General features: G+C 47.0%; 1 protein-coding gene across 2 annotated transcripts in view; it reads left to right on the forward strand.

Moving 5' to 3' along the window:
- The window catches only part of AK7 (adenylate kinase 7), a 55,427-nt gene that overhangs the window by 20,123 nt on the left and 21,724 nt on the right, over nt 1–13,580 (forward strand). For both annotated transcript variants that reach the window (XM_090271369.1, XM_090271370.1), the window contains exons 6-12: nt 3,520–3,600; nt 4,146–4,234; nt 6,067–6,157; nt 7,515–7,592; nt 8,784–8,933; nt 11,457–11,585; nt 12,016–12,142. In XM_090271369.1, the coding sequence (XP_090127495.1) occupies nt 3,520–3,600; nt 4,146–4,234; nt 6,067–6,157; nt 7,515–7,592; nt 8,784–8,933; nt 11,457–11,585; nt 12,016–12,142 (745 nt within the window). The remainder of the gene's footprint in view (nt 1–3,519; nt 3,601–4,145; nt 4,235–6,066; nt 6,158–7,514; nt 7,593–8,783; nt 8,934–11,456; nt 11,586–12,015; nt 12,143–13,580) is intronic.

The raw sequence follows: 13,580 nt of genomic DNA on the forward strand, positions 1-13,580 counted from the left end.
TTTCTCTGCCTAAAGCGCTTGCTGTGTTAATTTCTTGGCTCTGGGATCCTCGATTAAGCCGGTGTTTTAAATTTGAAAGACGAACCCTTGAGAAGTACTTGGCCCAGTTCAGAATTCCTTCCAAACCCTTGGCTGGGTTGGATGTGTTTCCTCATCTCCTCCTCCCTCTGACCAGGGTGGGTTTTTTGTTGTTGCTGTTCTTGACTCCGCCCTATGGTGGATAAGCCCTTCCTTAGGGCGGCCCAGCTCCTAACCTCACCAGATCCAGCGCTTTGTGTCCTCTGCCCTCGTGGATTTAAAAATCCCCACTTAGCCCTGCCTGGGTGGCTCCGCTGGTCGGACCAGCAGCCTGGGCACCGTGTCGTAAGAAACGTCCAAACCCGTTAACAATTTTTATGAGTTTACTTGAGCCGAACTGATGAGACTTGCTGGAAGCAAAACCTCAACAGATTGAGAAAATGCTCCAGAAAATGGCAGTTTTATACTTTACAGTCAAAAAAGAAGCCTCCAGGGGATTCCGTGAAATCCATTGGTTATAGATTAGGGGGGTGCCAGAAAGCCCAGGGTCGGGGTGGGGGGTGGGGGGGCCTCTGGGATTGGGTAAAAAGTAAAATGATGGACACAGGCTTCTTTTACATGGGTGGGTGCAGAGCAGTTAACAGCCAATAATTAACATGATAGCAATAACAACAGGGGATTTGTGGTTCCCCAGTGAGGTACCCGTGCTTTGAGGTGACCTGACAAAGGAAAGCTGACATTCCGACCTGTGTTATCTTACGTGCAAAAGGACAATAAACAAGGCCCAATTAAGGTAAAGATTGACTTTGGTCCGGGAAGATTCTAGCCTAGGATATGACTGCCCTCCATGACATGCTTTTAGTTAAAAAGTTTTTAATTTCAGACCATCCTGTGTGGTTCCTTTAGGTCTCTGAGTTTGCAAGGCCATCATGAGGGTCTCTCCTGAGCTTGTCAGATTTACTATGTGGCCACTTTTCATCCACAACCAAAAGTTTGTGGGTTCGATCCCCCGTCCAGGCACATACATGGGTTGTGGGTTTGATTCCCGGTCAGGGTGTGTATGAGAGGCAACTGCTTGTTGCCACTCCCTCCCTCCCTCTCTCTCTCTCTCTCTCTCTCCCCCTCTCTGTCATCACCAAACATATCCTCAAGTGGGGATTTTTCTTTTTTTTAATTCACACTTATAAATTAAGAAACCAGCGACTTCCCAGGCTGCCACACTGTCAGTGCTCAGCACACTTTGTTCTCATGTCTGTTTTTGGCCCCTGGGGATATCTCTTATATTCTTGAGAGTGCCGCCATACAGAGAAGATACTAGTGGCATTTTATTTGGCATTTCTAGGTGTTTATAGTATAACAAAGTGAAACACTCGGCGTCCCTGACTGCATCGTGCTCCAGCCTGCCCTGTCCCCAGGGCCTGCAGGCTAACAGCCTCTGCTCAGTCCTGCGTATAGGCACGCTGACACGTAGGGGAATTCTGCTTGGCCTGCGGAGATAAGGGACGCATGTGTCGTTTACCAGGGATTTGTAGGAACCAGACTCGCATCAACCAGCCCAGTCTTCCTCGGACCCCTGATGGCACCCAGGGGTCTTCAGAGGTCAGCTACGTCTTGCCCCTTCCTTTTACCCTTCCGTCGACATAAAAGAAGCCTGAACTCTGTCCCCTTATTGCAAAGGTGTGTTAACCTAGATGCACAGAAACAATGGACAGGGCTGGCTTCAGACAAAGATAAACTTTTTACTAAAAAGGTCATATTCCCAGGGCGTGACTACCTACCACAACCTGTTCACTAGGAATTTATGATCAGGTCACCCTATGAGGTTCCTTTCTATAGAACCCCTTTTTGGTCCACATAGCAAAAGCTTTAGGTTTTTTTTTTTTTTTTAATCTACTGCATTACCTGGAGCAAAAGAGGGGAACTCTTCGTCTTCCTGATAAAGGTTCTAGACCCAACTCCAAACTGTGTGGGGGAGAGGCGGTTTTTCCCACACTACCATGCAATTATCATACACCAGCTGGGTGTCCTACCATTCTACCCAGTTCTGACACCATCGATGCAGAGATGGAGTCAAATCCCACAGATTATGGACTGCGTCCCACAAGACTGCCCCCCAACCTTGAGACACCAGTGACACCTGGTTGTCACCTGCCCTTTCAACCAGCCCCAATACATTAGAGGCTCCGATAAGTTCACAATTTAGCCCTGGCTGGTGTGGCTCAGTGGGCTGGGCGTCGTCCTGCAAACCTAAGTCACAGGTTCGATCCCCAGTCAGGACACAGGCCTGGGTTGCAGGCCAGATACCCAGTTGGGGGCACGTGAGAGGCAACCTATTGATGTTTCTCTCTCTCTCTCTGTCCCTTTCCTCTCTTGCTCAAAATAAATAAATAAAATCTTTAAAAACATTTTTTTCCCAATGTAATTAGCCAGGGAGAAGAAAATCTGATCTGTAGTGGGACGACCTGTACTGGCCTGCGAATCAAATATTTAATGCAGCCTAACGGACCTCTGGCGGTCCTTGCGCCATTTATACTTGGACCTCACGTCAGCCACCCAGAAAGAATCGCACCAACATATTACGCAAGTCTCTCCACATTTTAAAACTCACTATCATTAAAACCACATGGCTATTGGATTATTAGGAAGGAGGGCATTAAAATAAGAAGAATCAGTGCCCAGGTATCCCTAAGTGTTATCTTTGCCTTAAGCTTTTCAACATGGAGAAAAGCCCATTTCCCCCACAGTGCGGCTGCTAGTACCAAGATGACTTTTAAAAATGGTTAAATATTGAGGTAAGTGCTCCTGGGGCCTAAATCTCGCCTCCCGGAGGAAATAAATATTCCATGGCGATTAAAATTCTTGTATTAAGGTTTACTACCGAACTCCGTGGTTTTAGGTATGTCCCCCTCCCCTACTAGGTAAGTAAAGATCATCGTGAAGGACTAATTTTTATACCTCCCTTTCTCCCTAGGTGACCAACACAGTACTGAGAGGTAGTAAGTCTTCACCAATAATAAACTCAGGCTTTCATTTAATCAAAAGTGATAATTAAGCTCTAATAGTAGTCAGAGGCATTCCTGAACAGTGCGGAGTGGCATCTGTTATCTCCTGCAAAGGATACTATTTCTATCTTAAACAATGCCTTCGTAGCCTGAGAGAGGTCATGAGGCTCCCTAAAGTGCTCATTAAAAACAAAAAAAAAATTAGTTATTTATTTTGAGAGAGAGGGGAAGGAAAGGAGACAGAGAGGGAGAGAAACATCCGTGTGGGAAAGAAAAACAGTTGCCTCTCACATGCCCCCAACTGGGGATCCAACAGGCAAACCAGGCAGGTGCCCTGACTGGGAATCGAACCGGCGACCATTCAGTTCACAGGCCGGCACTCAACCCACTGAGCCGCACCAGCCCGGGCCAAAGTGCTCACTTCTAACCACTAAAATAATCTGGTGCAACATGGTTAATAATATCACACTTAACTTTTTCCCTGTGTTTTACCTAACAGGTCAAAAAATTCGCGACTTACGTGGTTGCTGCTGGGCTCCAGTATGGAGTGGAAGGAGGCATCTTACATTTTTTTTTTAAGGTATGACTTTTCAATGACTGTGAGGGCTTTTTTCTAATGGTGTGCCGTAAGGCTAAACAATCTGAAGACATTTTTCTGATCGCTTCTGTTTGTTGCTCTGCCTATATAACAGCAGAGAGGTCAGGGACACGCAGGTGCAGCCCGTAACCACCTGCTTTCCTTCCCCGTCGTTGACAACTCCAGTCACCACCCTCAGGATGATAAGGAAAAACACTGGGTCTCCTCTCCCTCAAAGACGTCATGCTTGTGTAGTTCTTCCTACGGGCGTGACGTGCAGATGACTAGCAAAGATAGCTGATGAGAGTATAGATTTCCGGGACAGTATTTCACCTGGGGGGTGGGGGTGGGGGGTCACTCTACTTATCTTAACAGGATTTGATACATCTCATCAGCATTGATTTACTGAACATCTGTTTGGTGCTTCATTTGCATCAGACAGACAGACCGACCTCTTAGGTGCCTCTGACGATACAGCTGCGTATGAGGCCAGTCATAAGCGTACCCAGGTAACGGGGAAAATACGCTTTTGCTTTTCTCTCTTCCAGTTAGCTTGGCTGGGTGAGGTTCCTGCTTTACCCGTGTTTGGGGATGGATCAAATGTAATTCCAGCAGTCCATGTTCTTGACTTGGCAGGGTAAGTATTCTCCCAGAGGTACCACCTCAGTCAGCCTCCTGGATGAAAGTGTTTGCTTGTAAGTCAACACTTACCGAGCATTTACCAAGTGCTAAGACCCTTGCATGTGTCATTTATTGTGTTTATTCTCCACAACAACCCAACACAGAAAGATATGGTTGTTACCTCCATTTTGCATCTGATGAAATAGCGTCCACCATCTAAAAGCTCCACACTTCTGATGACGAGTTCAGGTTCATCTTTTAAAAACTTTATCAGAATAGCACATCTTTGGATTCTGGGAAAGAAAGAACTTGTTATGTGCATTCTGTGGACCCAGTGTTCTAATTCTTGTGTCCCAAGTGAGACTGGTGTGTCCGCCCTCCCACTGAAGTTCCAGCGAGCAGAGAGCAAACTCTAAAGCTGGCGTGGGTTTCTGGGGCAACGGTAGGTCCAATTCACCCGTTTTTCACACTCACTGAGTGTCCCAACTCTATGCCCAGACAGGTCCAGGGATCCCTCCCCTTCTTTGTAGACCCTGACTTAACCAGGAGACAAAAGGTGGCTCACTTTATTTGTGGTCGATCATGTCTACATTTCTGGTTCTAGGGGCTCTATCTTATCACCCCTTCTGCTCATGTCCCCAACCCCCCTCTGAGTCTCAGCTTTTCCCTGAGATCCGGGCCTCTAGATTCCACTCTTCTCTCACCACTGACCACAAGTAAACAGTCCCAGGCAGATTGGCATGTTTACTGGGGAAAAAATAAAGCTGAGACTTTGGGACTCCCTCCCCTGCATGGGTTTCTTCCAAGGCCCTCAACTTAAGTTTTATTATTTTTCTTGAAGGAGGACCCCTGAAGCATATTAGCATCAGGCTCCACACAAACCCAGGTCTGCTTCAGCCCTTCTCCTCAGCACGTTGATGTTATTACACTCTCGGGTTTTAAAGATGTGAAGGAATATTTTACATTAAGACAAAATAGTTAGCGTTAGTCCTTAACATCTTACTTCCAAACAGATAAATTAGAGAGCTAAATTATTCCCATCACAGAAGGACTCAGTAGCATGTTTTCCTACAGATGTCTTCTAAGATTGTCAAATGTTTAACATAGGAAGAAACTAAAGGGTGACATGTTTTGAGAAATAAATAGAAAATAAATGTGAAATGGACATTTAGACGTATGCACTTGTTATATGTTTATTTTACTGAGAAAGGGTTTCAGTGGAGATAGAATACAGCCCTGTGTTAGATTTCAAGCCACTTGTCTGTCTCTAGAATTCTTCTGTTTTCATTCAGATCCCAGCTCTGCCTGCTGCCAGCTCTGTGAACCTGGGGACGTTACCTAACCACCATGTGTCTGATTTTCTCATTTGTCAGAGAGGGGTAATAATAGTACTGACCGGAGCAGGAGCAGGTTATTCAGGGGATAGCATCTGTTGGCAGGCGTTATTAACCCAGGGGCGAAAACCTGAGACCCAGCCCCTAGAGCTCTGCACCTCCCTTGAATCTGGTGGAACACCTGCCCCAACTGTTGTGTGACTTCAGTGAGCCCTCGAGTGGGCAGACTTCATGAACTGTACACCTGTGGGGTCAGGTACTCTCTGAAGTGCCAACCTCGCTGCAAATCCTGGAGCCCTTCAGCCGGAGAAACGGCACTTAACTCCTTCCCCGCGTCCTCGCCTGGCGTGCAGCCCATCACCCTAACCGTGACCTTGTTAGAAAAGGAGTAACATAATTTGCTAAAACACCAAGCACCGTGGTGCCATGCGCAGGGGGGCGGTGTTCAGTGAGTTCTGGTTTACGACGTCCCTTCTGCTTTTTCCCCTCCGTGACGCCCCTCCGTGGCCTGCAGAGTGATACAAAACATAATCGACCACGTGCCGAAGCTTCATTACCTCGTTGCTGTGGACGAGTCTGTCCAGACCCTGGAGGACTTAGTCAAGGTACAGCCATTTTATCCTGTATTTGAGAGCATTTCTTAACTTGTTTTACCCCTAAAGTATAGTTATGGAATCAGGTATGCTAACAAGACTGGGGACTCCTGAAGTACTGGGTTGGCCAGAAAGTCTGTACGGTTTTTTCCATAAAATAAAAGACACATTTTTCCTTTTCACCAATAACTTTATTCATGTGAATACTTTGAGCATGTTGGCTGTCTCTCGCTATTGTCTTCTAGTGGGGAGAGGCTGGGGTTCTGCTAAACGTCATCCAATGTATAAGACAGCCCCACAGCAGAGGATTATTTGGCCAAAATGTCAATAGGACCAAGAATCTTCGCAAACCCCTTCTGACATGTTCAGTCAGTCACAGCACCTTCACTATACACTGCGCAAATCTTTTTTTTGGGTTTCATTTGTGGTTTTTACCTTTCTTAAAATAATAAAGCATAATATGCCTAATGTGTTGCGTATCTTCTTCCATCTTCCATATTAAAATGGCTGCACAAAAATTCACCAATTTTGATCATGATTTTTAAGCGCACACTGATGTGACAGCTGTCACAATACAATCTAACAAAATTGTTTCGAATGAAGGTAAAGAAAACCAAGCGCTCCTTGAGCCATCGCAGGGGAAAAAAACATGATGGACTTTTTGGCCAACCCAATAAAATGTTTGTAAAACCAAACTCCCCACCTGTATTTACTGTGGAGGGGTTGGCAAGTTCCAACCAAAGTGGCTTTTCTCCAGTAGCTGCATGAAGGCAGCGGGAAAGGCCACTGTGGGGCTAGTCACGTGCAAGTCACTCACCGGAACACGAAATGTGCCTATGGGCGCTTGCCTGGGCGCATTCATAGCCAGGAGCTGGCGGCTGCCCGGCGCTCTGGGTCTGTCAGGGCTCCCTCTCCAGTCCGGGCTGCTCTGGCCCAAGCCACCCATCCCCTTGGAGCCCAGCCAGCCCTCTCCTGCCCTTCCCCTCATCTGAGACCCAGCTCGGATAACTGCCTGCCTCTGCACCCTCCCTGCCTCCTTCCCGTCCCCCGCACAGCCCCGGTGTCCCCGCCGTCCCATCCCCTTGGCCAGCTGCAGGCCTTACACATATGTGTACACACGTCCGCCTCCCTTTTCGGGCGGGGAGCTCCCCGAGGGCAGGAGTGGGGCCTTTCTCACCGTTATCTCCGGTCCCTGGCAGGCAGTGGGGATCTCTAAATAAGCGAATGAAAACCCCTAGTGCACTCCCCTCTGTTTTGCAAAAAAAATTTTTTTTTTTTTTTGCATTCAGTTACGCTTGCATTCATCTGAGAGCTTTTATATGAAAACCTTACAGGTAAACCAAGTAATATTTCTATTTTTCTCTGACAGTGCATCAGTAAACATACTGGCCCTGGGAAAATCCAGAAAGTACCGAAAGAAAATGCTTTCCTAACCAAGGAACTAACAGTTAGTATATAAGAGATTCTTCTTCTTTTTTTTTTTTTCCTACTCTTTTCCTAAATGGAGTGGTTCTTGAGGGGGTTGGAGTCAGAATGCCTGACTTCCAGGCTCCTGCACGGCTTGCCGTCCGCCCTAAAGCAGTTTTCTCTTCTCTTCTGCAAGCCTGTTTTCTTTCCTGAAAAACTCTCAGAGGTCATGGTCAGAAAACATACATTTGAAAGCTCTCTGATATGGAGAATGCTATGCACACCCTGGGCCTCCTTCTCTTTGGCCTCTTTCTAAAATTCAGGCAGGAGGCGGGAATTCTGATTCCTGGACACAAACCAGTGCCGTGTTAGTCATGCAGGGTGCACTCTGAGCTAGCGCTAGGAAGTAATGTTTTCAGGAATACGTTGATCACCACGCTGCATCTGGCTGTTTCCGAAAGGACTGGCATCATCAGCTGCTGCTGAGGAGCAGAACCGGTGGGTCGGGACGGCGTTCCAGGAAGCGCTTTCCTCTGCTTTCTGTGCTCTTGGATTTTTGAACCAGGAGCCAGCACTATTCAAACAGCAGATACAGTAGGGGTGCGCACACCGTGCAATACACAGAAATGTACACTGGAAACGTATACGATCCTTTTAACCAAGGCCACCCCGATCCATTTAATAACTTTTTTTAAAATTTAGTTCTGCTGTCAAGGAAGAGGCGGGGGGATATAAGCTGTAAGAATGGGGTAACTGATGACATTCTGGAGAGTTTTTAGCTTGATTTTTCAGTAGTATCTTTAAGAAGGCTAAGGAAGGAAACTCTATCCATGTAATTTTTAAATGTTAATGGTTTCTTAAAAAGGTAGTTGGTTATGGATGTTATAAGTATTGGTCTGATGTGGGGTATCGTTCAGGACATACGAATAAATTTACTGAAATCCAGAAAAAAAGTAGATACAATTTAGAAGAAACTTTGAACTTGGACTTCCGGTATCTTCCGCCTCTGAGCGGCCGGCTGTGCCCAAGCCAGACGCTGCCCATCCCGAGAGGCAGGCATGGGGAGAGTGGAGACGGCCCGAGGGTCTCCGCGGGCCCCCTGTCAATCCTTAGTGCCTGTCAGGTCTAGCGCATGGGTGTATCTTTCCTTTAATAATAATAGATTCGGGTGTGTTATAACCATCACAATAAAAATAAAGAGACAGAGCTCTAATGCACCTTTATCTCTTAGCAAGAGAGTATCGACCACCTGCTGCTCAACCTGAGGATGGAAGCGGGCTTCGTGAAGGAGAATTTTAACATCCGTTGGGTTGCCCAAACCGGATTTGTGGAAAATATCAGCAGTATCCTCAGAGAGTACAAGCAAAGCAGAAGATTACTGGTAACTAGAACCGTTTCCTATTTCAACTTTTAGTGTCATTTTAACAGTGAAAGTATTTCTTTTCTCCAATGTCCCAACTTCTAAATTCCAGTTCCTTTTCAAATGTGACCCATTTGTCCAGCGACCCAACTGTCCAGGTCTAACAACCTACATGTGTGTTATATTCATACTGTCGACCGAATATTAAAAATGTTGAAGTTAACAGAGATCGTGACTGCTATGCTTGACACACACTGAATGTGACCGTAAGCTCCACAGTGACTGTCCCAGGGTTCTCTGCATAAGGAAACAAACCCGGTGCCTTACTGGTCTGCCTGTCTCAGCCCTGGACACGCCTGTGGGAGAGGGTAGGGAGGAGCTGGATGAAGTCCCAGTATTACTTTGATCCTCTTGCCCAGGAGATTCGCCGGTCATTTTAATCACCACAGCTTTTCGACGCAGATACTCTGATCTCCGTGTTCTCGATGTGAAGACCAAGGCTGAGAGAAATGGAGGGAGTTTTTCAAGGTCACGTGGCTACTTGGGGATTCACACCAGCTAGGATGCCCACTTAGCTAGAATGGCCTAACGGCAGAGCCTCCACACCCCGTCTCTGAAATCAGGTCAGGGCAGCACTTACCTAGATATTAGGATTCATCCCAGGGAAGCGCCGCAGATGTGACAGTGAGCATCATGGAAAACAGCTTTGGAAAACTGGAGTATCGCATATGAGTAATGGGCGCTCTTAGAGTCGTAATTACCACTGTTCATGGGAATACTTCCTGTGAGCAAGTACAGTGTCATCACGTGATCCTCAGAACCACATGTTCCTGAAAAATGTGCCTCGTTAATGATGAGTAAATGATGTCCCACTTAGCAAAAGAAACGATGACCCCTTTAAACACCCGGGTACCCGTGGTGGCTTACTTGAAGACCATTCCAAGGCACCCACCCAACTCAAGAGGTAAGATTAGTGTTTCCTCTGTGAACCAACTGTAATGGGGCCCACGATTAGAGATAAGACACCTTAAAGAGACCATGTGGTTCCCGATAGCAAGACTGGCCAAGAGCATGACAGACGCAGTGAGCATATCTAAAAATTTCACAGTCTAACCACCCCTGGAGCGGGGCCAGCACAGCAGCACAGAACAGGAGCAATGTGTAGGCAGTGCCGTAGCAGCTACACCCGAGACGCTGGAGCCTCGAGCCCAGGGCTCCCACGATTCCCGTTCCTAAGGAAAGCCAAGCCATCCTAGCTGCAGGGACAGGTGCATCAGTGAGCCGTCCGGTCATCTAACTCCCCTTGCTGTCATCAAAGCTCGTCAAGCAAGCTCCCACGCCCGTCTGCCCCCAGGGAGTAAATAAACGCACCGTGTGAACTCAGGCCGCCCTGAGATCGGGGGCAGTCACGCTTGTCTTTATAAATGAACACACTGCCGTTCAGAGTTTGGACCTGGATAAGGTGAGCTCACCACAGAAGACAGATCCGCCCTGGGTGTGTGCGCAGGACAAGGCATCTGTTCAGCTGACAGCTAGACTTCAGGCCTTGTGCCGGCACCAAGCCCACCCTGCAGCCTGGACTCAGCTGCAGAGCTGCTTTTTCTGACAACACCCGTCTCCCTCCACACCCGCTGCCGGTCGTGGTCATTACTGTCACCCTGAAAGTGCCCATCACTAACCAGACGGGACCAATCTTGTCCACCACCCCTCACTCAGCACCACGCAGCATCTCTGCTTATTTCCTCATGGCCTCAGTTTCCCTGTCGACAGCTGGTCACAGCAATAACAGTAACCAGCTTCCTGGATGAACTTACACCCTCTTGAAGCACATGGACACTTGGCCAATGCAAATTTTTTTCATTGGCCTGATTTTTAAAAAACATTCTGGAAAGTAAAAAATATTTTAATTTGCCTGGCAAAACACTAGGCCTCGTTTTCACAACTGTTTGGACCACTTTGAAAGCCATGACTCCTTGCTACTGGTATTTTTATTTCTGTTAGATATGAACATTTATTTACTCACTGGTTATGAACGTGACAGAGCTTCTCTAGCTCCCAAGCAAGTTTCCAGCAGAAGAAACAGCATTATTTTAATGAATGTATCTTTAAAAACTGGAGTAAATTGCCGGTGTTAAAAAGGAAAGTATAATTAAAAACCAACTTCAGCTCAGAAACAATATTCACGAGGCAATAAATTAAGCGCTATCTACACCAGACCAGAACGTCTCCAATTTCTTTGTTATCTTTACAGGAGGAGCACAATAAGCTGAAACCAGCAGCATGGTGCATTCGAGTGCTTTCTTTTTGAACACTTCTGGGGTATTCCGGAGCACGTACCTGAGTGCCGTGTCCCCGTCCCCCCCCCCCCCCCCGCCCTGGTCAGGGCACATAGTATGTGCTCACTAAGGACTTGCAGAAAGTGGCCCCAGAGCTGGCCTTGCAGGACCTGCCGACTCAGAAAGGCCCAGCCCTGCAGTAATAGGCGCCCAGTCCAGCTGCGGGTTGTTCGGAGCTCACTGGGTGCTCTTCATTCTCCTCTTCCAGCCCATTAAGGTTTGCATTCTCGGTCCTCCTGCTGTGGGGAAATCCAGCATCGCCAAAGTATTGGCCAAGCACTTCAAACTACACCACGTTACACTGAAGGACGTCATTTCCGAAGCCATAGCAAAACTGGTATCGCCTTTAACTACTTTACTGGGAGTTTTTATATTTAAAAAATGCTCTTCTCGGTCGTGTAGTAAAGAAGCCACTGGTCTCACATGCCATCCTACAGAGAGATTTGTTACTTTAACTGGATTTTATTGTTCGCCCCGCTTAGACAGATCTTGTATTCTCTCTGTTGACTGGAACCTTTTTAGGTGGTTTTATTCTAGATGTCTGTTTCTCGGGATATCATCAGACAGTTTATTTATTTATTCAACGCTTTTTTTTTTTTTTTTTTAAAGAAAGGCTTTATTTTCTCAGAGCAGTTTTAGGTGCACAGCAAAGCTGAGAGGGAGGTTTGGAGGGTCCCCGCTTGCCCCCCGCCCCTGCCACAGCAGGTGATTAGTGAGTAGCAGTCATGGCAGGCGTCACCCAACTGGAGGATCTGTGTGGCACGCAGGAGGCAATAGTGGCCCGGAAGTACGGAGGGGGAGAAGAAGAAGGTGAGGAGGAGGAGGAGGAGGAAAATGTGGAAGACGCGCAGGAGCTCTTGGACGGCGTCAAGGAGAACATGGAGCAGAACGCAGGTGACATGTATGCCCAGGGCGCTGGCCTTGCTAACCGTGTTCTTTTGCTTGGTTTTGTTCTTCCTTCCTCCAGGTAAACAGCACAGCATTGTTATTGTTTACTTTGTTTTACTTTTTCTAATTTTGTCTGTGAGTCTTTTGGGTTTTTCCCCCTTGTTACAAAAGATGGTTTGTTATTATAAGTTAAGTACAAAAATTGTAACAACCACAGAGAAATTTCATTTATAATTCCACCCCACCCCTCCCTGATAAAAAGGTTGCTATTAATATTCTGGTGATCGGTCATAAGATGGGAAAGAACTACCTAACTTAAAAAATATCAAATGTTTAGTCATAAATATTTTGTAAGCATCAAAGATCATTGTTTAAAAGGCAAAGGACAAACTAGAAAAAAACACTTGCCACCAATATGATAGTTAATATTCTTCATATATAAAATACTCAGACAAATTAATAAGAAAACCATTAAGCCCGGGCTGCTGTGCCTCAGTTGGTTCGGCATTGTCCCACAAACGGAAAGGTCACCAGTTCAATTCCCAGTCAGGGCACAGGCCTGGGCTGTGGGCCCGGTCCCCAGGTGGGGGCGTGCAAGGGACAACGGATGCATGTTTCTCTCTCACATCAATGTTTCTCTCCCTCCCTTTCCCCCTCCCTTTCCCTGTCTCTAAAAATAGATAAACAAATATCTTTTTAAAATTAAAAAAAGAAAATCATTAAATCCTTAATAGAAAAAAACAATTGATGAGTCATGTGGACCCATGATTAATGCAGGAAGGAATACAAATCAGTGGGAAAGTATTCCTACTCATGTTTGGACATAAGAAACATCCAAACCTGTAGAGAACGTTTATAAGAGTCTGAGGCAAACCGACAGCACATGCCGGAGAGCGAGACCTCACGTGCTCCGCAGGATGGCGGTTTGCAGCTGCTTCTGTGCGTCCGAGGTTACGGGGAGAAGGGGAGGAAGACCACGTGAGGACAGGAGGAAGCCAGGTGGGGCCTGGGTGACAGGAGCGTTACCCACGTTAGGTGCTCTCTGCGGGTTCACGCCCCCTTCCAGGGCGGTTATAGTACGCCTGGCATTTCAGCCTCGATGCACAGGAGCAATGGACGGAGCTGGCTTAGACCCTTTCCCTGAAGAGTCATGTTCCTGGGGCGGGACTCCCCACTGTGGCCGGCCCAGTTAGGAATTTATGATCAGGTCACCCTGCGATGTTACTTTCCATAGAGCCCCCCCTTTTTTCCATCCATGCTCACTTGGTAATTTTAACCAGTTTGTTGAACACAGTCATCACAGTCAAGTGTCACTATAAACTCAAAATCTGGACTCATTTTCTCCCCCACCCGGTAAGGACTCTAAGGCTGTCTCCCTGCGCCACCCCGAGATAATACATAAGAGCCTCGCTGTTTACTCATCCTTAAAGAAGGCCATTGAAAT

This window comes from Furipterus horrens, unplaced genomic scaffold (assembly GCF_987537825.1).
Source record: "Furipterus horrens unplaced genomic scaffold, mFurHor1.1.pri manual_scaffold_3, whole genome shotgun sequence".
Taxonomy (NCBI): Eukaryota; Metazoa; Chordata; class Mammalia; order Chiroptera; family Furipteridae; genus Furipterus; species Furipterus horrens.